The sequence below is a fragment of the Oncorhynchus clarkii genome, chromosome 22 (assembly GCF_045791955.1).
Source record: "Oncorhynchus clarkii lewisi isolate Uvic-CL-2024 chromosome 22, UVic_Ocla_1.0, whole genome shotgun sequence".
Classification (NCBI taxonomy): domain Eukaryota; kingdom Metazoa; phylum Chordata; class Actinopteri; order Salmoniformes; family Salmonidae; genus Oncorhynchus; species Oncorhynchus clarkii.
In genome coordinates this window covers 41247224-41269035 of record NC_092168.1, presented here as the reverse complement: position 1 = coordinate 41269035, position 21812 = coordinate 41247224, and the positions used below count along the sequence as shown (strand labels likewise).

The 21812-nt window shown below is 41.9% G+C and overlaps 2 protein-coding genes across 3 annotated transcripts in view; both read left to right on the top strand.

Moving 5' to 3' along the window:
* The first annotated feature begins 4798 nt into the window (after positions 1 to 4798).
* LOC139380128 (keratin, type II cytoskeletal I-like) lies at positions 4799 to 5239 on the top strand. The gene has a single exon (XM_071122574.1). It carries the CDS (start codon positions 4799 to 4801, stop codon positions 5237 to 5239), a length of 441 nt encoding a protein of 146 aa, XP_070978675.1.
* A 3228-nt stretch (positions 5240 to 8467) lies between these two features.
* Positions 8468 to 21812, top strand: part of LOC139380916 (activin receptor type-2A-like) — a 57042-nt gene continuing 43697 nt past the window's right edge. For both annotated transcript variants that reach the window (XM_071124078.1, XM_071124077.1), the window contains exon 1: positions 8468 to 9665. In XM_071124078.1, the coding sequence (XP_070980179.1) occupies positions 9611 to 9665 (55 nt within the window). In that variant the 5' untranslated portion in view covers positions 8468 to 9610. The remainder of the gene's footprint in view (positions 9666 to 21812) is intronic.

The following is a 21812-nucleotide window of genomic DNA, read 5'->3' as shown; positions in this document are numbered from 1 at the left end:
AGAACAAGCATCCCTGTTTTGTCCGAGTTTAAAAGTAGAAAGTTTGCAGCCATCCACTTCCTTATGTCTGAAACACATGCTTCTAGCGAGGGCAATTTTGGAGCTTCACCATGTTTCATTGAAATGTACAGGTGTGTTATCCACATAGCAGTGAAAGTTAACATTATGTTTTCGAATGACATCCCCAAGAGGTAAAATATATAGTGAAAACAATAGTGGTCCTAAAACGGAACATTGAGGAACACCGAAATTTACAGTTGATTTGTCAGAGGACAAACCATTCACAGAGACAAACTGATATCTTTCCAACAGATAAGATCTAAACCAGGCCAGAACTTGTCCGTGAAGACCAATTTGGGTTTCCAATCTCTCCAAAAGAATGTGGTGATCAATGGTATCAAAAGCAGCACTAAGGTCTAAGAGCACGAGGACTGATGCCATTAAAAGGTAATTTACCACCTTCACAAGTGCAGTCTCAGCGCTATGATGGGGTCTAAAACCAGACTGAAGCATTTCGTATACATTGTTTGTCTTCAGGATGGCAGCGAGTTACTGCGCAAAAGCCTTTTCTAAAAAACTTGAGAGGAATGGAAGATTCGATATAGGCAATTCGATATAGATTCGATATAGTTTTTAAATATTTTCTGGGTCAAGGTTTGGCTTTTTCAAGAGAGGCTTTATTACTGCCACTTTTAGTGAGTTTGGTACACATCCTGTGGATAGAGAGCCGTTTATTATGTTCAACATAGGAGGGCCAAGCACAGGAAGCAGCTCTTTCAGTAGTTTAGTTGGAATAGGGTCCAGTATGCAGCTTGAAGGTTTAGAGGCCATGATTATTTTCATTATTGTGTCAAGAGATATAGTACTAAAACACTTGAGCGTCTCTCTTGATCCTAGGTCCTGGCAGAGTTGTGCAGACTCGGGACAACTGAGCTTTGAAGGAATATGCAGATTTAAAGAGGAGTCCATAATTTGCTTTCTAATAATCATGATCTTTTCCTCAAAAAAGTTCATTAATTTATTACTGCTGAAGTGAAAGTCATCCTAACTTGGGGAATGCTGATTTTTAGTTAGCTTTGCGACAGTATCAAAAAGCAATTTCAGATTGTTATTATTTTCCTCAATTAAGGTGGAAAAATAGGATGATTGAGCAGCAGTAAGGGCTCTTCGATATTGCACGGTACTGTCTTTCCAAGCTAGTCGGAAGACTTCCAGTTTGGTGTGGCGCTATTTCCGTTCCAATTTTCTGGAAGCTTGCTTCAGAGCTCGGGTATTTTCTGTATACCAGGGAGCTAGTTTCTTATGAGAAATGTTTTTAGTTTTTAGGGGTGCAAGTGCATCTAGGGTATTGCGCAAGGTTAAATTGAGTTCCTCAGTTAGGTGGATAACTGATTTTTGTCCTCTGGCGTCCTTGGGTAGACAGAGGGAATCTGTAAGGACATCAAGGAATCTTTGTGTTGTCTGTGAATTTATAGCACGACTTTGTAGGGTTGTAGTCCACAAAGAGGTTGTACGTGATTGCGGTAAAGAGAGTAGCAACGATACCATTCTAGGCGTTACTACACAAACCAGGCCTCTAATGGGGTGGTAACTGTGTTAGGTGGTACTCTGTTTCAAACTTTTCAGAACCCACTGTTGTTTTCCCCCTGCCCTCCAGAGTCAAGCACAGAGGTAGACATTGGAGAGCGCTCGCAAATAACAATGAAGTGCTTGATGAAATAAAGTGGCTTTTTAATTACGGGAGAAAGGCCATTAGCTGCACCCACCCACACATATACACAAAATACACACACACACACCCACACATGGCTCAGGCTGGCACAGCAACTGCACCTCTGTGGAAAGACACACCAGGGATCTCATCTCCCAGTCAAGAGAGAGGAAATTGAATTCAAATTAAGATTTTAGAGAGAGAGAGAGCGAAAGAGACTCTTACCCTTTCAAAACATTACAAAACTGTGTGATGTTTCTGCCTGGTTGAAGTTAGCTTTATACTTATCACTTACACTTTAATGTAGATCTCCTCTTATTGACAGAGTCTTTTTCTAATCCTGAATGCTGATTGGTTAAAACTGTACTCAGCCGGTGTCTATTCCACAAGTTACCCCCGGCTAAATCTATGACGTTAAAATGCCTGTTTAATCTGTTCCATCTGATTGGGCAATCCACTGTCTCATCAGCTCAGCCAGGCACTTTATAAACTTGATCTCCACTATAAAAAGCATCTAGACATTATCTCACATTTCTTTTAGACTAACACACTCGACTTTGTCTCGGGCCTAACAACACCAGTGTCAATATTTCCTCCAAACACCGGCTTCTCTGGCATTTTCACTTAAATACACATTGAACTGGGTTAAGAGCGGGGGGTGGTAGAAATGGAGAAGCTGAAGAGAAACAAGGGAATCTATTTACTTACTCTACTTGTTTAGCACACGTTTATTGCCATTTGACGTTTGACTGTTGTTGATTTTCAGAAATTTCCTACTGACCTGTGAACCTAATTTCTAAATCCTAACAAAGCTTTTGTTTCCAACCTCCCATTTTATTATCTAGTTAGTTTGAAGGAGGTCGGCAAGGTCTCTGTGGCCTATACAATATTTTTTGGGAACATAGGCAACTATCTACTCTTAGTTACCAGTAGACTCATGGTAAAAGTCCACAACCTACTGTTATGTAATGTCTGCATCAGGCAGCAGTGGAATTAGCTCTAACAAAGAGCAAGGGTCAGCGATGGATGGGTTCACGGGGTGAAGGTGAGTGGACAACTTTCTTTAAATCACAAGGGTTTAGCAGCGTTGGGGCTAGCGTTGGGGCTAGCGGGTGTCACGGCGCCCGAACAAACATCAACTCTCCTTCACCCAGCGTGGGTAGTCGCCCCTGTCAGAAAATGTGATGACCAATGGCAAAGATAAACACACAATCCGCTGAAAAACAGGAAGCATGGTGAGGTGTGGGGCGGCAACACTGCAGGGGTGGACTGCATGACCTTTCAAGGGCAAAATGCAACACACATCCCTTAGTTTACCCATGTCATACTGTCACAAGCACTCTACCCACTACTCCACCCACTGTTGTCTATAAATGCTGTGGGAGGTTGAAGTTATGACACAAACCCAAGCTGAAACGTCACCAGAGTTAATTTGAAATTTCAGTCAAAGACCTGTAGAGGTTACCCACAAAGCATACAAACATACATGTTCACACAGGGACACAGCTTTTGAAATCCTGATTAGAATGATTTAATAAGAGTACATTCAAATTCGTTCGTAACACATTCATTCGTAACACAACAAAGCCTTTGCATATTTCATGAAGGACACACCGAATGTCACACCTATGTCGATTACTAGATTATCAAAAGTTTTGAGACCATTCATTATCAGAGCTCTATTGACTAACCAACACCATTACTACTTCTGGAGAACCGCTACAGCAGGTAGAACACAATAGCCAAATTCCAAACCTTTTACAGGTGTTCTAATTCCAATAGAACTTCAGATAATGATGAAGCCATGCAGTACTAGAGGAGTATTAGACGAGCAGTTGAATGCCTAGTGTGAGGAATGCATCGCCATGGCACTGCCTTTTCTCCTCTGTGCCAAGCTGCCGGGCCTTGGCCGCTGCCCCACTTGGCAGTAGCCCTCCGCTTTTTATTTAATCCACGGGCGAGCGGCTAAATCAACAGAGCCGGATGGGAGCTGACGTTAGGTTAGCATCACTCCTCCTTAACGTTAACAGGATGGCTTCCATGGGGAAGATTGATCTGAATATGATCCCCTTCTCAGCATCAGAGTTATAGGTGGCATTTATTATTATGTTGTTTCTTTACTTTGGGATATTTGACGGTCCTCATCGACCAACTAATACACCCACTCTCATGAGCGAGCGAGCGAGCATGCCTTCGCACACACTTACACGCACACACATACACGCACACACGTACACGCACACACGTACACGCACACGCACACACGTACACACACACACACACTAAAGAGCTGAAGCGGATCAGCATTTACTTGTGGAGACATTGTTTTGTGTTTTGTATGTAACACTGCCTTGTTGACAGTCCTAACATAACTTGTGCATCCTGGACCTCAGAGACCATACAGAGAGCATGGTGGTTGAAGAACACGCAATTGTTACATAAAGGCAGAGAACTAGAAGGAACAGCTTGTACCATAAGCTTTAATTTTAAATGCTATTCCTCTGCAACATTCCCTGAAGCGAAGCTTGCCTGGAGAATAAGTCTCATAGGTCCCCCTAGCAAACATAATAACTCCCCACAGGCTGTGGAGTGTGTGTTTCCCAGGTAGAGTCCTGTTCACTGTGGGTTGGCATAACAAACGAAGAGAGAGGATGTGGTAGGAAATTGGGGCCGCAGTGTTTGTGTTTACTGGTATGCCATAGAAGTTAATTTAGAAACCTAGTTTCCAGTAACTTATATCACGTCGGTATCCTTGATTTAGGGAGTACTGGTGGATGACAAGGATTTACTTGCAGTAAGTAATGGCCTCCTAAAGGAATTGAGACGTCCTTTTCTAGCAGGGTTAATGAGGTATGCTGCACCATCTGATTCCTCTGGGTTTCCTGTTTCACAGTGAGATATGGAGGATAAGAGGGTGTGTGAGAGGGTGTGGGAGAGGGAGAGGGTGTGAGAGGGTGTGGGAGTGGGTGTGGGAGATGGAATGGGTGTGGGAGAGGGTGTCAGAGAGGGTGTGGGTGTGGATGAGGAAGAGGGTGTAGGAGAGGGAGAGGAGTGGGAGAGGGTGTGGGAGAGGGTGTGGGAGACGGAATGGGTGTGGGAGAGGGTGTCAGAGAGGGTGTGAGTGTGGATGAGGAAGAGGGTGTGGGAGAGGGTGTGGGAGAGGGAGAGGGTGTGGGAGAGGAAGAGGGTGTGAGAGAGGGAGAGGGTGTGGGAGAGGGTGTGGGAGAGGGAATGGGTGTGGGAGAGGGTGTCAGAGAGGGTGTGGGTGTGGATGAGGAAGAGGGTGTGGGAGAAGGTGTGGGAGAGGGAGAGGGTGTGGGAGACGGAATGGGTGTGGGAGAGGGTGTCAGAGAAGGTGTGGGTGTGGACAAGGAAGAGGGTGTGGGAGAGGGTGTGGGAGAGGGTGTGGGAGAGGGAAAGGGTGTGGGAGAGGGTGTGGGAGAGCAAGAGGGTGTGGGAGAGCAAGACGGTGTGGGAGAGGGAGAGGGTGTGGGAGAGGGAGAGGGAATGGCAAAAGAATCCCGATAAAGAATGTTGATTAGCAAAAGATTATGGTAAGTAGTCAACATTGAATTGGCCTCGCAGTAAGTGCCTTTCAGTTGGGCGAGGCCAGTGTAGCCACTAGTAGTGTAGGTCATTATATGTCATTAAAACCTGAGGCCCTCATAATGGGCTCCCTGTAAGGCTAGTAACTATCATCAGCCATTGCCTTAGTTAGAAAGTAGGCTATGTCAACTTTTAAAACATGAACACACACACACTGCAGCCTAGGTAACGTCAGGGAGGATATGAGATTAGTGGAGCAGGGAGGAATGTCATAGCTACCCAGGTCACACTGGTAATCTGCCGTCACCTCTACTCCCTCTGTCACCAAGCAGCCACACACACACACACACACCAACCCCTCAGCTCTCCTCTCAACTTCAATTAGTGTTGATTTACAATGGTGACAGGGAGCTTTGCATTGCCAACCCACATTAACCAGTGCCAGATACTGTAATGAATGGCACACAATCCTTCTCACAATAATGCTTGTATAACCTGTCATAATCCAAAACGGACAAAATATGATGTGATTTTATTGTAATTTCAATGAAATAGCAAAATCAAGTTAAGTAGCTGGAGGGAGACTACTGCAACTCCCTCCCTACACTGGCTTGTCCCCTGACAATGATTCAAAATTAAAAGAGTGTTTCTTCTATGAACATCTCGCAAAGTTCTGTATGCATGGATAACTTAATTTCACCACAGCAACGTCATAAGTGATCATATACATCTGGCAGCCATTTGCCAGTGAGATTTAACATGCAGTTTCATATCTGCACAACATTTCATTAGCAAAGGTCTAAAATATAGCTGTTAAACAGAGATGGAAATGGTAATATGACGCCTATTGGGACAATGTAGGTTTCAATCATGCAGGGATGGTGTACAAACAATCGTGTAAATAGTAATTATAGTGCAAGGTTAAAAACTGGTATATATGGACTGACAGTAAGGTGATACAAGACAACTGTATATGCCTTACTGTGAAGGAAATGGGCTCTTATTCTTAACATGTGCCAAGGCTCAACATTAATGTGATTTAAGAGGACAGGGTGTAATGTGGTTTACTAGTGCTTAAGCCAAGTGATTACCTACTCGCAAGAGCTAGGGTGAAGTATGCCTACATTGTGCAAGTATGTGGTTGAGCACTACATTGGTTAGAGTTGTAATTTGCATGAACCCAAAAGTGTAATTTCATATGTGGGAGTTGCCTTTTAAGTACTCAAATAAGATTGACCAGATAGTTAAAGCACAGTGGTCATTTTGAGTGAGTTAAACCTTGTACTAGGTACAATAGGTCCTAGGCTACTTGGCAGAACTGAATCCTGGGAAATAGTACAGTAATTACCTTCACAGAAGAAAGACACGTGTACGCTCTCTCAAGGACATTAGCAGCCTGACAGGGACGACGCGCTCTAACAGATGCATGGCCTGTCTCCTGACATCTGCCTGACATCTCACGCAAAGTCTTTGATATCCATTGGGATAATCTCTTGCACTTTTAGAACTCTGATTAAAAGTTAATGAGCTCATCCAGGGGAAGAATGCCTGGCATCTTGGGTATTCCTGTGATATATAGAACCCCACAACCAAATACTTCCCATGTTTCAGGAGAGTGTTGAAGTGATTTGGCAGATAAACTAATAGCCTCATAAGTAGGTTGGAGAGACAGGTCTTGGGTGTGAGTAAATGGGACTAAATCCTGGCTTTCTATCCTCCCTTAGTGTCCTTGATATTTTCCACATGCGTACTGAAGCTTAGGTTGATTTTCTTTAGGTCAACTTTGCCTGGGTTATATGTTTGCAGAACTAGAGCTTCCAAGTGGCGCAGTGGTCTAAGGAACTGCATCTCAGAGCTAATTGCATCACTACAGTCCCTGGTTCAAATCCAGGCTGTATCACATCTGCCTGTGATTGGGAGTATCATAGGGTGGTGCACAAATGGCTGGGTAGGATGTCATTGTAAATAAGAATTTGTTTGTAACTGACTTGCCTGTTTGAAATAAAAAATGAGGTCAGGTGTGGTTACTTAATTCCAGGGGCAGCTCATGGAAAGTTTTGTGTTTACACTGACACTAATGTAGAGCATATTCTAGTTCTCAAATTGTTAACTAACATCCAAATGTACTTCATCATAATGCATTTAAATCACCTGTTTTACATAATTCAATATAATCTAGAAAGTTAGAAAACAAAAACAAATCTTCTTTCCAGAGGTTGACAGTCAGGTTGGACTTGTTTCAATTCCACTTCAAATGTAAATTTGGAGCAACCACAGTTTAATTCCAGGGGAATTCCAAAGCACCTCAGTAGTACAGGTTTCATACAGTATATTGGTTTCATAATGCATATAAATTAACTCCCTTGATACATCCATGTGATCGTTAGACTGGTTGATCAATATTAATGAATACAGGCTAAAATACCAGAATGTTTTCCATCTCCACTTAAATGATTAAATCTACATGCTATGTACATGTTATTTTCTCACACAGACAAGAAGGCTCAACCGGTAAGTTTTAAGGTTGGGGAAACAATTTTTTCACCAAAGAAAGTGACATTTTGCCTATAAAAACATTGCATGCATGTAGCATCAGTTTCAAGATACAGACCCTCATTGGAAATACATTAAACGTCTGATTTTTTTATTGGGTAGGATACATGAAAACTTTAGCGAAAAAGTATATTTTGTTTGCACAATGTCCGTTTACTGTAAACAAACCACTGGTGGGAAAATGCAAATTTTCTTTATGCAGTTTCTAAGAATATTCGCATGAAAATCTCTCGCCAATTGGATGGAAAACTAGCTACCACCTTGTTAAATGTCAACTTCAATGACGTGACGTCAGAGTTGGGACGTCCCAAAGATGCCTTCATAGAGAGTTTAGAGTTTTGCGTGGTTTTATAGGTTTTGCATATGTGACCCTAATTAGCGTCTCCTAGGAAACAATTACCAAAACTACGTTTTCTATCCTTTCACAAAAATATCCAGTAATTTTATTGATCAGCGTATCTGCAGCCATCCCATCATCAATACCTTTACTCACAGTACACTCGCCTGGGCGTGTTTATTGCCTCTCATTCAAGGACACAAGACAAGAGAATGCCTCACGGGATTGGTAGAGCTTTTATAAAGCTGTGACGGATAGGGATATTTTGTCGTTTTCTATTGGCCGTTATTCGTGTCAGTCACAGCTTCACCCGCGTAGTGACAGATGAGTATGAAAAAAAAATCAAAAACAATCCATGCAAGCAGCCATCTTGAGTACAGTTGTGCACTTGGAGAGGAGATGAGAATTATATGACCGAGAAAAACGTCAATATTAGACAAACTACATCTAAAGGATTCATTTTAATTCTCTAGTTCGTTGTTTTCTTGTATGCCACACTTCCCGTTCGCACGAGTGAACATTGATTGAATCGATATCGACCAAGCCAGCAGTTAACGTATCGGGCTAGCTTCACGGGTTTCGTATTTGCCTTCAGCAGTGTAGCTCGACTGCAATCCTTTCTCGATTGACATATCTAAAATACGAACTATGGTTTCTGTGATTCAAGATTCGGATTTTGAAGACAGCTAGAGACAATATTGCGTTATTTGCATGTGGTGGACAAACAACGTTTTGAATACACACAGCCTTCGGTAGAATGCCTGGTCAATGTTTTCTCCGGCGTCAACTTTCCTTTGGATGTGATTTTGGGAAAGGTGTAATGTTTGCAAGAGTGAAACTTGGTCAGTAAAATGTAATTACGCAAACTCGACTCATTGCTTTGGTGATTTAACTGGTGAGGTAACCAGTAAGCAATATTGGCAATCTTAAACCTATGCAAATCCGGTTTATGTTAACGGTGATGCCATATAGCTTTCTAGATGAAAGATTATCGTTATATAGTCGGAAAAATTGCAATAAAGTAACAGTTTGTGATTATTTTTGCTGGGACATAGTCAGTCTAGCGCTAGACATTGTTTCTAAAATGCGACAATGTTGCAATATTGTGTGCAGAATGGATACACCATGCTGCAAGTACATTAACCAGTAGTCAAACAAGCTATTCGTCGGTTTAATCAAGTATATTTTTTTTGCACTAGTTTAGTTTCTTTATAGATTTTTTTAAATATATTTTTTTACATGTGTTTCAAACCATGTCCCATGCCACAAGAATACAATAAACACTAAGGATTGTGAAGTGGACATTTTTATGCTGTATGTTAACAGGCATCGCAGCTCTTTCAATCAGTCAGTCACCTGATGCTTTTGCTATAAAAAGGTACTCTGATACTTTGGACGCTAATCCCATAGGATTCGTGGCACCAGGATTTACTCGAAATAAAGGATTTGACATTTGACCGAAAATGGGACCAGCGACGAAACTGGCATTCGGCGTCTTTCTGATCTCATGTTCTTCAGGTGGGTGGGTATTCGATATAAAGCAGTCTTCAAATATCGACCAGCGATCACATGTTCATGCATGCAATAGTCAGAATATTTCACACGCATCCATATCACAGTGTAGGCCTATGATAATGTTATAGCCTATTTTATTGCGTGCCCGACAGAACCTACTGTCCCTGTTATGTGCGCTCGCTGCCGCGGGTCATATGACGCGGGAACGCGATCGAATGTAGAGCATCTTGAAACTAAACAGCTTTTTGAATAGAGTTGATTGTACATTAGATCATGTTGATGGTCATCGTCTACCCAATCCAATACAGCAATAGCCACTATAGTGAGATGAAAGCGAGGAGTCAATACAGGAGTAGAGTAGGCCTCATGTGGAGAGAGGAGGCAACGTGTGCATCTGATTAAGAGCAGCCTATAATTATGCATATGTTGCTATGATTAATGCGTTGTGTGCTTTTCATGCAATATCAAAACGGCTATATATTTTATGCAGGAAGATTATTCAATCGAGAATCCTCTCCACTATATTATTTGAGTATTTATGTGATGTAAGAATGGAATATATGATGAGGCCGTTGTTGACCCTGTTGTGGTTGTTGATGTTATTTCGGTCAAGGTTTGTTTTATTTTTTATTTTGTTTGAACCTTTTATTTAACTAGGCAAGTCAGTTAAGAACAAATTCTTATTTTATGGTGTGATTGTGACCTGAACTCTGAAATCCCAGTTGTGCTGCCTAGATATTTTATTATGTAGATATGTGCATTCTGATACATTCAGGTATAGCTACTGTACTGCATGTTATTTGCATGTTATTATGCCTAGGCCTATGTAATGGTCTGTTGAACAGTAGTATTCACTTAGTTTTCTTTAAATGAAACATCAACACAAATACTTGTTTCTTGTTGATACATCCCAAAGCAGTTCGTTGGACAAAAAGCAAGTTGGTCTCCTGTTTAAAAGATCGCTTGTTGGGACTCAAGGATTCAGTGTGTGTGGCGGTTTTGTTTGAAACAAGGCACGTGCTGCTGGCGCCTGCCTTGAGAAACAGTCTTCCATCTGTGCTTATCACTCTACACTCCTAAAAATCCCATTTGCACAGAGCAGGGGGAGGTGGGGGGGCAAAGACTCGAAGTCATCTCCTGAGTCAAAGCTCCATTTACTTTGCACCAGGCAGAGGTCAGTCAGTGCATAGTAAACCAACCTGGTCTCAGTGCAATTCGGAGGATTTGGTACGTAAATCTGTTAATCCCTATTTATTATGTACATTAGTTTACATTATGAGTGGAATAGTAGTTGTACAATATCATACGAATTAGAGGATGTATAGTATCATACGTCTTACCCGGTCATACAATGGCATACGAATTGGATGATGTAAATTATCATACATCTTGGAGGACATCTAGTATTATACGTCTTTCTCTCAGAAGAGGTAGATTGTTGCATCTAAACAATAATTATGGGGAGAATTTACATTGGTGATTAGGAGAACTAACGACAAAGGTTAGGATAATTCATGTAGCAGTTTAGGTGAACCAACCTCCCTACTTTTGTTTGTCTAAAGTAACTAGACCATTAGTACATGTCATATGTCTTGGAGGTTCTCAGAAATACGTATAGTGTGTTTCGTATGGCTCTGATGCCAGGTTGAGTAAACTGGGCCTAGCCAAGCCACTAGGAGATTGAACTAAAGCATTCTGCTCACTTTAACGAATGGGATTTCCACCAAGCAGAACTTTGACCTCAATAGAGGGTGATTGTCAGTTACACACCTCAATGCTACTTGAGCTGAATGTTGCACACCGTCGTGACGGAGCTACAGTATGTTGATGTTATTTTGAGGAAGTGGCAGGTTCCATTACTCGACTGCCTGGGCCGTAACGTTCACCACCTTGTAGATAGAAATATCACCAATAGAGCAACTGACATCTGTTCTGTTCCACATAATATAAGCCTGTTCCTATCTGAACACTCCACAACGCTGTGTCCTACTGAGCACAGCCCTGGCCTAAAATATAATCAAAGCGGGTTGGAATGTGGGTGGCCTGTCGATAGGAAGGTTCGCTCTCTGCAGAGATTGTGGCACCAGCAGATTGCTGGTACTGAGGGGACCAGAGCTGGTTGGGTGCCTAGGAGCAAGGTTAATTAGACTTCCCCTTGATCTCGTGAATCTGGTTCTACATTTCATTTGAGGGAAAGGAAAGGAAGGATTATATCTTATGACAGTTTCTCAGATTTAAGTCCTGCATTTATTTTTTGGGTTATCTTTGTTAAAATGTAGTAAGGGAGTAAGTACACACGTGCTTTCTCTCTCTCTACTCTCCCTCTCTTTCTCCTCTCTCTCACTCTCACACTACTGGTCAAAGGTTTTAGAACACCTACTCATTCAAGGGTTTTTCTTTATTTTTACTATTTTCCACATTCTAGAATAATAGTGAAGACGAACTATGAAATAACACAAATGGAATCATGTAGTAAGCAAAAATGTGTAAAACAACTAAAAATATATTTTATAGTTGAGATTCTTCAAATTGCTACCCTTTGCCTTGACAGCTTTGCAAGCTCTTGGCATTCTCTCAACCAGCTTCAGGAGGTAGTCACCTGGAATGCATTTCAATTAACAGGTGTTCCTTCTTAAAAGTTAACACGAGCAATGGACATTAGACCAGTGGAAATTTGTCCTTTGCTCTGGAGTCCAAATTTGAGATTTTTTTGATCCAACCGCCGTGTCTTTGTGAGACGCGGTGTGGGTGAATGGATGATCTCCGCATGTGTATTTCCCACCGTAAAGCATGGAGGAGGAGGTGGGATGTTGTGGGGGTGCTTTGCTGGTGACACTGTGATATATTTAGAATTCAAGGCACACTTAACCAACATGGCTACCACAGCATGGCTACCACAGCATTCTACAGTGATACGCCATCCCATCTGGTTTGGGCTTAGTGCCACTATCATTTGTTTTACACACCTTCAGGCTGTGTAAGGGCTATTTGACCAAGAATGAGAGTAATGGAGTGCTGCATCAGATGAGCTGGCCTCCACAATCCCCTGAGCTCAACCAAATTGAGATGGTTTGGGATGAGTCGGACTGCAGAGTGGAAAAGCAGCCAACAAGTGCTCAGCATATGTGGGAACTCCTTCAAGACTGTTGGAAAATCATTCCAGGTGAAGCTGGTTGAGAGAATGCCAAGAGTGTGCAAAGCTGTCATAAAGGCAAATGGTGGCACTTTGAAGAATCTCAAATATAAACAAATCAAAATATATTTTAACTTTTTTTTTGGTAACTAGATGATTCCACGTGTTATTTCATAGTTGCGATGTCTTCACTATTATTCTACAATGTAGAAAATAGTAAAAATAAAGAAAAGCCCTTGAATAAGTAGATGTTCTAAAACTTTTGACCGCTAGTGTACATGCATACATACAGTACATGCATATATATCATGCAATAGAATGGCTAGGCTAGGTGTTCAAAGGATTGCCAGAAGGGCCATGTCTATGGTCATTAGTCTACCTGCTTTTGTCCTAGGCTTGCCAGACTCAGGCCAATGGTCCCAGGGCCCAGTCACACACAGCTGGATCTGGATGGGGATACAGTCTACGTCCCAAATCGGACCCTATTTCCTTTGTGGTGCACTACATTTGACCAGAGCCTTATGGGTCCTGGTCAAAAGTAGTGTACTATATAGGGAATAGTGTGTCATTTGGTATGCAGCCCAGCGGTGCTCACTGCTCATCATCCCCAGCATATTAATGCTCATCCAGACAGCTCAGCAGGAGACCATTAGAGAGTGACACCACTTCTGTCGCAAAATTATTCATTTTTTGGATGTGGTGGAGGATAATACACACTTAACCTTAAAAAAAAAAAAAAAAAATCCCCCTTTTGTACAATCACACAGAATCCATACTGATGCCTGATTGGATGGAGAGCCCTAATGCATTTGTTGAACCCCTCAAGTATAGGGGATTAGGGTGATATGTACATGGTTATGGTGTGTTGTTTTTAAGGTAGGTTTATATGCAGTGGTGCAACAAATAGGTTGTTGTTAGTCTTTGGCAAAAACACAATTGGTATTTGGGAGGTTGTCTATGTTTTGTCATGGATAACTTGCTGCTGTTTTCCTGACGTTTTCAACACATTGAATGATTACCCAACCAAGCTCCTTGCACTAATCCGCCAACAGCCAAGCAACAGGCATATAAATTGAACTGGTTTGTAATACTCGAAGTGCTGGGAACAGCTGGTTTATTTATGCACATTTCTATGCACAAAAGGCCTATTTCACTCATAGGCCCCCTCTGCTTGTAAATGTTCTTCTGTATCGCACAACAACAACAAAAAAACAATTCTGCCCTCTTGAATTTTAAGAATTTCCTGTCTTCTACTACAATTATTGCATTACCCTTTGCGGCTTTTACAAGAGGGGGCCCACAAAAGAGAACCATTAGAATGTGTACCGCTCATTACAAAAGGTTCTCTGGTCACATTAGGCAACAACGCCCCTCATTAAGATCCCCTAACTTTGCATCCTGAGAAACGGACTGAAGCAACACCACATTCCATTTATTGTTGCCTTCAAGCAAATGATCAAAGGCCACCGGACAGAAACAAGCTAGAGTAGAGATGAGCTACAGCAGAATCGAGCTACAATTACTGAGTAGAGAGACTAGCTACAGTAGAAATTGGGATTACAAGGTACAGTAAAATACAAGGCCTAGCTATGTTAAAAACAAGGTACATAGCCTAAAATACAGTAGAAACTGTGTTCTAAGATTGACATTTTAGTCATTTAGCAGATGCTCTTATCCAGAGCGATTTATAGTAGTGAGTGCATTAATTGTCATACTTTTTTAAAACTGGTCCCCCGTGGGAATTGAACCACAAGCCTGGTGTTGCAAGCACCATGCTCTACCAACTGAGCCACAGAAGATGGGCACAGAACTCGCTCCACACGGTCTATGTCCGTCTCCCCATAGGGTGCTATTAGGTTGTTCCCCACATCTTTCTACCCTTTACCGTCAGGTGTAACTCAGTAGACTGTGCGGTACCTCACCCTAAGTACTGAAAGATCCTTCCACCCCCATGTGGTTGCTAGCCAAATAAAAAAATTCTGTGTGACCTGCCTCAACATGATTCAGTAATGGCTCTCTGATGGAAGTTTCTCTGCCTTGGTATTAGGGCTGACCCCGTTTAGTCGACTGGACGATTTCTTTATCGATAGGCTTTTGGTCGACCAAGATATCTTTAGTCAAGCAGTAGCAACAAAAATAATATGTTGATGTGGCGCCTTTTCCTAAACCATGTTGCTATGTGCACAATAGCAAAGTTAACCAGCATATTGGTGTTGAGAGCTATTTTAATTTTTTTTAAATGTACCTTTATTTAACCAGGCAAGTCAGTTAAGAACAAATTCTTATTTTCAATGACGGCCTAGGAACTGTGGGTTAACTGCCTGTTCAGGGGCAGAACGACAGATTTGTACCTTGTCAGCTCGGGGGTTTGAACTTGCAACCTTCCGGTTACTAGTCCAACGCTCTAACCACTAGGCTAGAGCGTTGGGGGCAATGTGGCAGAGGCAGCGACGGAGACGAGAAAACAGCCCTTGTATTATTGTCTAAGAAAGGCGAGGAGTGAAAATCAGTTTAGTCTACAATCAATAGTCTAACTGTTAACCGTTTCTGACTTCTTAAAATCATCAATATATCTACAGAAATAAGACGGATTCTGCTTCTGTTGCCTCTGTTTGAGTGTTTGTTTAATAGCCTACTGATTCTGTCAGCACCAAGCCTCACGCAACGACATGTCAAGTAAACAATTCCATAAATTAGTTTGTTTTTAATCAGTTTGCTGTAATAAATATAAGGCTTTACACTTTATTTTTTTCATTCAAATAGCCTCTCTGGTATTATTTATAATATATTTAGTGTTAACATGGTTCCAAATTGTCGGAAAAGTAATATTTATAATAAAAACAATGTTCCCTTTTCTTGGTATTATTATAATAATAAATAATAATAAGCCTACTTATGATGATGTAATCTATACAACACCTGTTTGGAACACATAATGTGCACTCAGCGCTGGCTCCTTGCCTTCTTTTTCTTGATATCCAGTATGTTCCACAACTAGTCACATTTATTCCACACATCACCTTTACCTCCTGGGCAATCAGTAAATATTCCCTCGTTTCGAGTTTGTCAAGTCCTCTGCTTCCATTTTGCTGTCGATGTTCAAAGTTTGTTACAACCAATTTATGGATGTGATTATGATATAGGTTAGGCCTTATTGTGCCCTATTCGGATGGGATTAGTTTTTACTGGGGGAGGTCGGGTCACACTTCCTCAATTCAAATATTATGCTGACACTATAGGAAATATGGTTTGGTATGGTTTAAAAACTCCAGCTTGGTTCCCAAGTTATCAGTGTGGCCCTATCACATGGACATGCTGAAATGCCGTATCTTCACACCTAGAATAAAAAGCTCCAGGCTTCAGTCATAACTGTCCATTTATTTTGGGGACAAAATAAAGAATTACATGGGCAAGTTTGGGAAAAAAACTAATCCCACCCGAATCGTTCTCTGGAATAACAGACATTCTTGAGTAATAATTACATAACCGACGTTCTCTAGTAATACTAGTCCCATGCGAGTAGGTCTTTGGTCTATGCGATGCGAACATGTCACCTAAAGAGAGCAAGGGTTGAGGGAATAGGGGATGTTTTTCCTAAACAAATGAGGGATTTTGGTAACAGAACTTTTCAGTCAGAAATGGCTGTTATTATGTTGCAGCTTCAGGAAAACGGACAGCGCGATAATACACTTCGATGATCTGTAGTAGTTGTTGCAATAGGAAGGAGAGAGAGACAACGGGTTCTAGTCACATAGCAAGGCAAGTCTCGGCCCGGCCCGGCACAATCAAATCAATTGCTGGTCAGACTCCCTCTAGTCAACTGTGAGTCTTTAATTATTTAATCAAAGCGTGTGCTTAAAGCATTAATAAGCTCAGTGAATATGGCTGATTTGATTAAAACACATAGGATGTGTCAATATGGAAAAATACACGTTAAACATTTTCGCCCAATCGATTGGTCAAGAGAACAGACGAGGGACAGCCCTATTTTGTATCACATATAGGATGATAGAGCACCCATCTCACAGGTCATTTCCTGGGGTTCGTTTGCTCTCTCCTTTAAAAACAAATCTGCACATATCGAGTTGTGATCTACAAAAGGAATCCTTAAACGACAAAAGACCTTGCCTCCCAGTCAACCGAACGAACCACCATCCCATTCGTAGCACGCTAAGGAGTTGCCATAGCAGACAGTGGTACAGGACGGCTTGTTTGTTGTTTCCTCAGATCATTATCAGAACTCTTGGAGTGTGCTCTGTGGGCCAGCGCTCAATGGCAAATTTCACAAATGAAAAGGTGCAAGGATGACTTATGTAACTAGTTTATTTACCTTTCTTCTCAGGCAGGTTCCATAACCTGATAAATACTTTGACCTCAAATTGGATTATGATACTTTTTCCCCCCTCTTGCTGTGCTCACTGAGGTGGATTACAGTAACCAAGCAAAGCTTTTTTTTATTGTATGCCATACAATCATGGTGCTATGTATTATTTACATTCATCAGTTGTAGCTGAGAAGTCCAGATTCTTCACTATAAAGGGAAAATCAAATACAATGCCTTGTTTCATCAAGTATGCTCCTGTTCTTCAGGTCAGAGTGAGAACATTCTGTTGTTCTTCAGGTCAGAGTGAGAACGTTCTGTTGTTCTTCAGGTCAGAGTGAGAACATTCTGTTGTTCTTCAGGTCAGAGTGAGAACATTCTGTTGTTCTTCAGGTCAGAGTGAGAACGTTCTGTTGTTCTTCAGGTCAGAGTGAGAACGTTCTGTTGTTCTTCAGGTCAGAGTGAGAACATTCTGTTGTTCTTCAGGTCAGAGTGAGAACGTTCTGTTGTTCTTCAGGTCAGAGTGAGAACATTCTGTTCTTCAGGTCAGAGTGAGAACGTTCTGTTGTTCTTCAGGTCAGAGTGAGAATGTTCTGTTGTTCTTCAGGTCAGAGTGAGAACGTTCTGTTGTTCTTCAGGTCAGAGTGAGAACATTCTGTTGTTCTTCAGGTCAGAGTGAGAACATTCTGTTGTTCTTCAGGTCAGAGTGAGAATATTCTGTTGTTCTTCAGGTCAGAGTGAGAACATTCTGTTGTTCTTCAGGTCAGAGTGAGAATGTTCTGTTATTCTTCAGGTCAGAGTGAGAACATTCTGTTGTTCTTCAGGACAGTGTGAGAACATTCTGTTGGTCTTCAGGTCAGTGAGAGAACATTCTGTTGGTCTTCAGGTCAGTGAGAGAACATTCTGTTGGTCTTCAGGTCATAGTGAGAACATTCTGTTGTTCTTCAGGTCAGTGAGAGCATTCTGTTGTTCTTCAGGTCAGTGAGAGCATTCTGTTGTTCTTCAGGTCATAGTGAGAACATTCTGTTGTTCTTCAGGTCAGAGTGAGAACGTTCTGTTGTTCTTCAGGTCAGAGTGAGAACGTTCTGTTGGTCTTCAGGTCAGAGTGAGAACATTTTGTTCTCATCTGTAGTTTAGAATAGAGAATTTGTCCTAAAAAAAGCATGGCATTTTAAACACTCATCAGACTCAACCTGCAGCACCCATAACACACACTGGGACTAAATGTGACACAACAGTTGGAGATGCCCAGGGAAGGGTTCTATGGGGAAGTGCTCTATGGGCTGAAAGTTCCAGGCTCAATTCACAAGAGGAAGTTTGATGGGACTTAAAAGTAGGGCACTTAACTCTATGTACCCTATGGACAGTGCAAGTGTTTTTTTCAGCAAAGCTTTTTTTATATTTTTGTAAAAATGGTCTTGACTTCTTAGAAGTTGAATAGACGGAAAAGGTCCCCCTCTCGGAAAACAAATGGCACATTCTTAAAGCCTGTGTTGTCCTAATGCTGTTGGTCAGACACAAAGACTGCAGGCCCATTCATTCGTACTGTAAAACAGCTAAACACAGTGATGATGTCAGATCCCGTAATCCTGGCTGGAATGTCCATCCAGCTCCAAGCAGGCTCTTGGGTCTCAGGCCCTGTCTGCTTATCACTCCAACTGGAAGAAGTGAGACATTATGTGCTCTGACAGAGATCAGGGGGAAACAATCACATTTTCAGCTGAAAGCAGTCCTGATTTGTTAGTTTACTTTGAACAAAACTATTTGGCCCCTCGTTTCTTAGCAGGAGTAACAGGTAGATCTAAATGCTCAGAAATGAGGAGAGCGCTTTGCATACAAATGCCATGATATTAACTGAAACTTAGCTTGGATGAGGAATGAATGCACAACTACGACAAACTTCCATGGAGCCTACTTGTTTGGAACTGTTTGTACTCTAATGCCTGTAGTGTCACAGCCTGGGTCTAATTTTACAGTTTGTTGAAGTGATCAAAGCCATGAAAGGTGTCATCCATTAGATGCTGTGTTTATCAATTTGATATCAATAGTTGGTTGAACTTAAATAAACTCAGCAACAAAAAAAGAAACAGCCCTTTTCCAGGACCCTGTCTTTCAAAGATAATTCGTAAAAATCCAAATAACTTCACAGATCTTCGTTGTAAAGGGTTTTAACACTGTTTCCCATGCTTGTTCAATGAGCCATAAACAATTCATGAACATGCACCTGTGGAACGGTCATTGAGACACTAACAGCTTAAAAACGGTAGGGAATTAAGGTCACAGTTATGAAAACTTTAGGACACTAAAGAGGCCTTTTTACTGACTGTAAAAAACACCAAAAGAAAGATGCCCAAGGGTCCCTGCTCATATGCGTGAACGTGCCTTAGGCATGCTGCAAGGAGGCATGAGGACTGCAGATGTGGCCAGGGCAATGAATTGCAATGTCCATACTGTGAGACGCCTAAGACAGCGCTACAGGGAGACAGGACGGACAGCTGATCGTGCTCACAGTGGCAGACCGCGTGTAACAACAGCTGCACAGGATCGGTACATCCGAACATCACACCTGAGGAACAGGTACAGGATGGCAACAACAACTGCCCGAGTTACACCAGGAACGCACAATCCCTCCATCAGTGCTCAGACTGCAATAGGCTGGACTGAGGGCTTGTAGGTCTGTTGTAAGGCAGGTCTTCACCAGACATCACTCGTAACAATGTTGCCGATGGGCACAAACGCACCCTCCCAGGACCAGACAGGACTGGCATGAAGTGCTCTTCACTGGTGAGTCGCCGTTTTGTCTCACCAGGGGTGACCCTCCAGCATGACAATGCCACCAGCCATACTGCTCGTTCTGTTCGTGATTTCCTTCAAGACAGGAATGCCAGTGTTCTGCCATGGCCAGCGAAGAGCCCGGATCTCAATCCCATTGAGCACGTCTGGGACCTGTTGGATCGGAGGGTGAGGGCTAGGTCCATTCCCCCCAGAAATGTCCAGGAACTTGCAGGTGCCTTGGTGGAAGAGTGGGGTAACCTCTCACAGTAAGAACTGCCAAATCTGGTGCAGTCCATGAGGAGGAGATGCACCGCAGTACTTAATGCAGCTGGTGGCCACACCAGATACTGACTGTTACTTTTGATTTTGACCCCCCCTTTGTTCAGGGACACATTATTCCATTTCAGTTAGTCACATGTCTGTGGAACTTGTTCAGTTTGTCTCAGTTGTTGAATCTTGTTATGTTCATACGAATATTTACACATGTTAGGTTTGCGAAAATAAACGCATTTGACAGTGAGAGGACGTTTTATTTTTTTAGTTTACATGAGTTTACATGTGTGAAACTCTTAAGTACGAGCTAAATTTATAACTGCACTTGTTTCGCATCCATGCCTGTTACACCCCGTGGAGATGGAGCACAAAAGAAAGTGTCTTTTCTCCCCATTTGGCATCTTTTCAAAACACCCCCTCCCCCCTCCCCTCCCGCTAAATCCGGCTGCCCCGGCCCGCGCTGGACTAGACAAGATAATCAGAGGAGTCTGCTACAGACAGGCTTGATGAGCTGGGGTTCTTACGCCATTTTGGTTGTGTCTGTGGCACCACCACATCTACAGAATATGCCAACTGTAGGGCCCCATAATGTTGGGCGACCAATCACAGCGCACCAATGGATAGCAACTGTACCAGGTTCCCATGAAGCAATTGTAATGACAGGTCCACCACAACATACCGAAGAATTTCGTGATTAGGGAAAGGGAAAGGGGGATACCAATTAGCAAAAGGTAGTCTGTGTTCAATTTCATTGTGTATTAGAAACAGTTTGAGATCATTGTGAGGGGATTTCGCCACTGGTTGAATGGGGAATTGTGCTTTTCGGGAAAATATCAGTATGCAACAGTAACCAAAAGGTGCGAGGCTTAGCGAAGGGTCAATTGTATTGATGTGCATTGCTGTTGTTTTCAGTAAGGGTTTCCAAAGATTGTTTGGACCAATAGAGTAACCCTGCTGCTATGGCCAACATTTTATATCACAGTATTTAAAAAAAATAAATAATTGATGGTATTTTTAGTTTTTGAATAATACATTTCTACATTTGCTTTATGAGTAGTGAGTGAGCCTAGGGTGGCAACACAAACGTTCTAAGTGATTTCAATGAGTCTTTCTCCATTCTGATGGTTTTATACTGTTAAATTCAACTTCAACCAAAACAAATTTCAGCACTTATCATTTCTGCATTTCCTGCACTCCATTGCAGTGGTAGAAAAAGTACCCAATTGTCATACTAAAACGTAAAAATACGTTCATAGATATTACTAGAAACATTTATTGAAAAAGTGAGTCACCCAGTAAAATACTACTTGAGTAAAAGTATGAAAGTATTTGGTTTTAAATATTCTTAAATATCAAAGGTAAATGTAATTGATCAAATGTACTTAAGTGTCAAAGGTAAAAGTGTAAATAATTTCAAATTCCTTATATTAAGCAAACCAGATGGCACCATTTTATTTTTTTTATTTTTTATTTACAGATAGCCAGGGGCACACTCCAACACTCAGGCATAATTTACAAACAAGGAATTTGTGTTTAGTTAGTCCTCCAGATCAGAGGCAGTAGATGACCAGGGATGTTCTCTGTTTAGCGATTCCGTCAGATCAGAGGCAGTAGATGACCAGGGATGTCCTCTGTTTAGTGATTCCGT

Coding starts and splice junctions, on each gene's coding strand:
- LOC139380128 (XM_071122574.1), top strand. CDS start 4,799: ATGGGTGTGGGAGAGGGTGTCAGAGAGGGTGTGAGTGTGGATGAGGAA.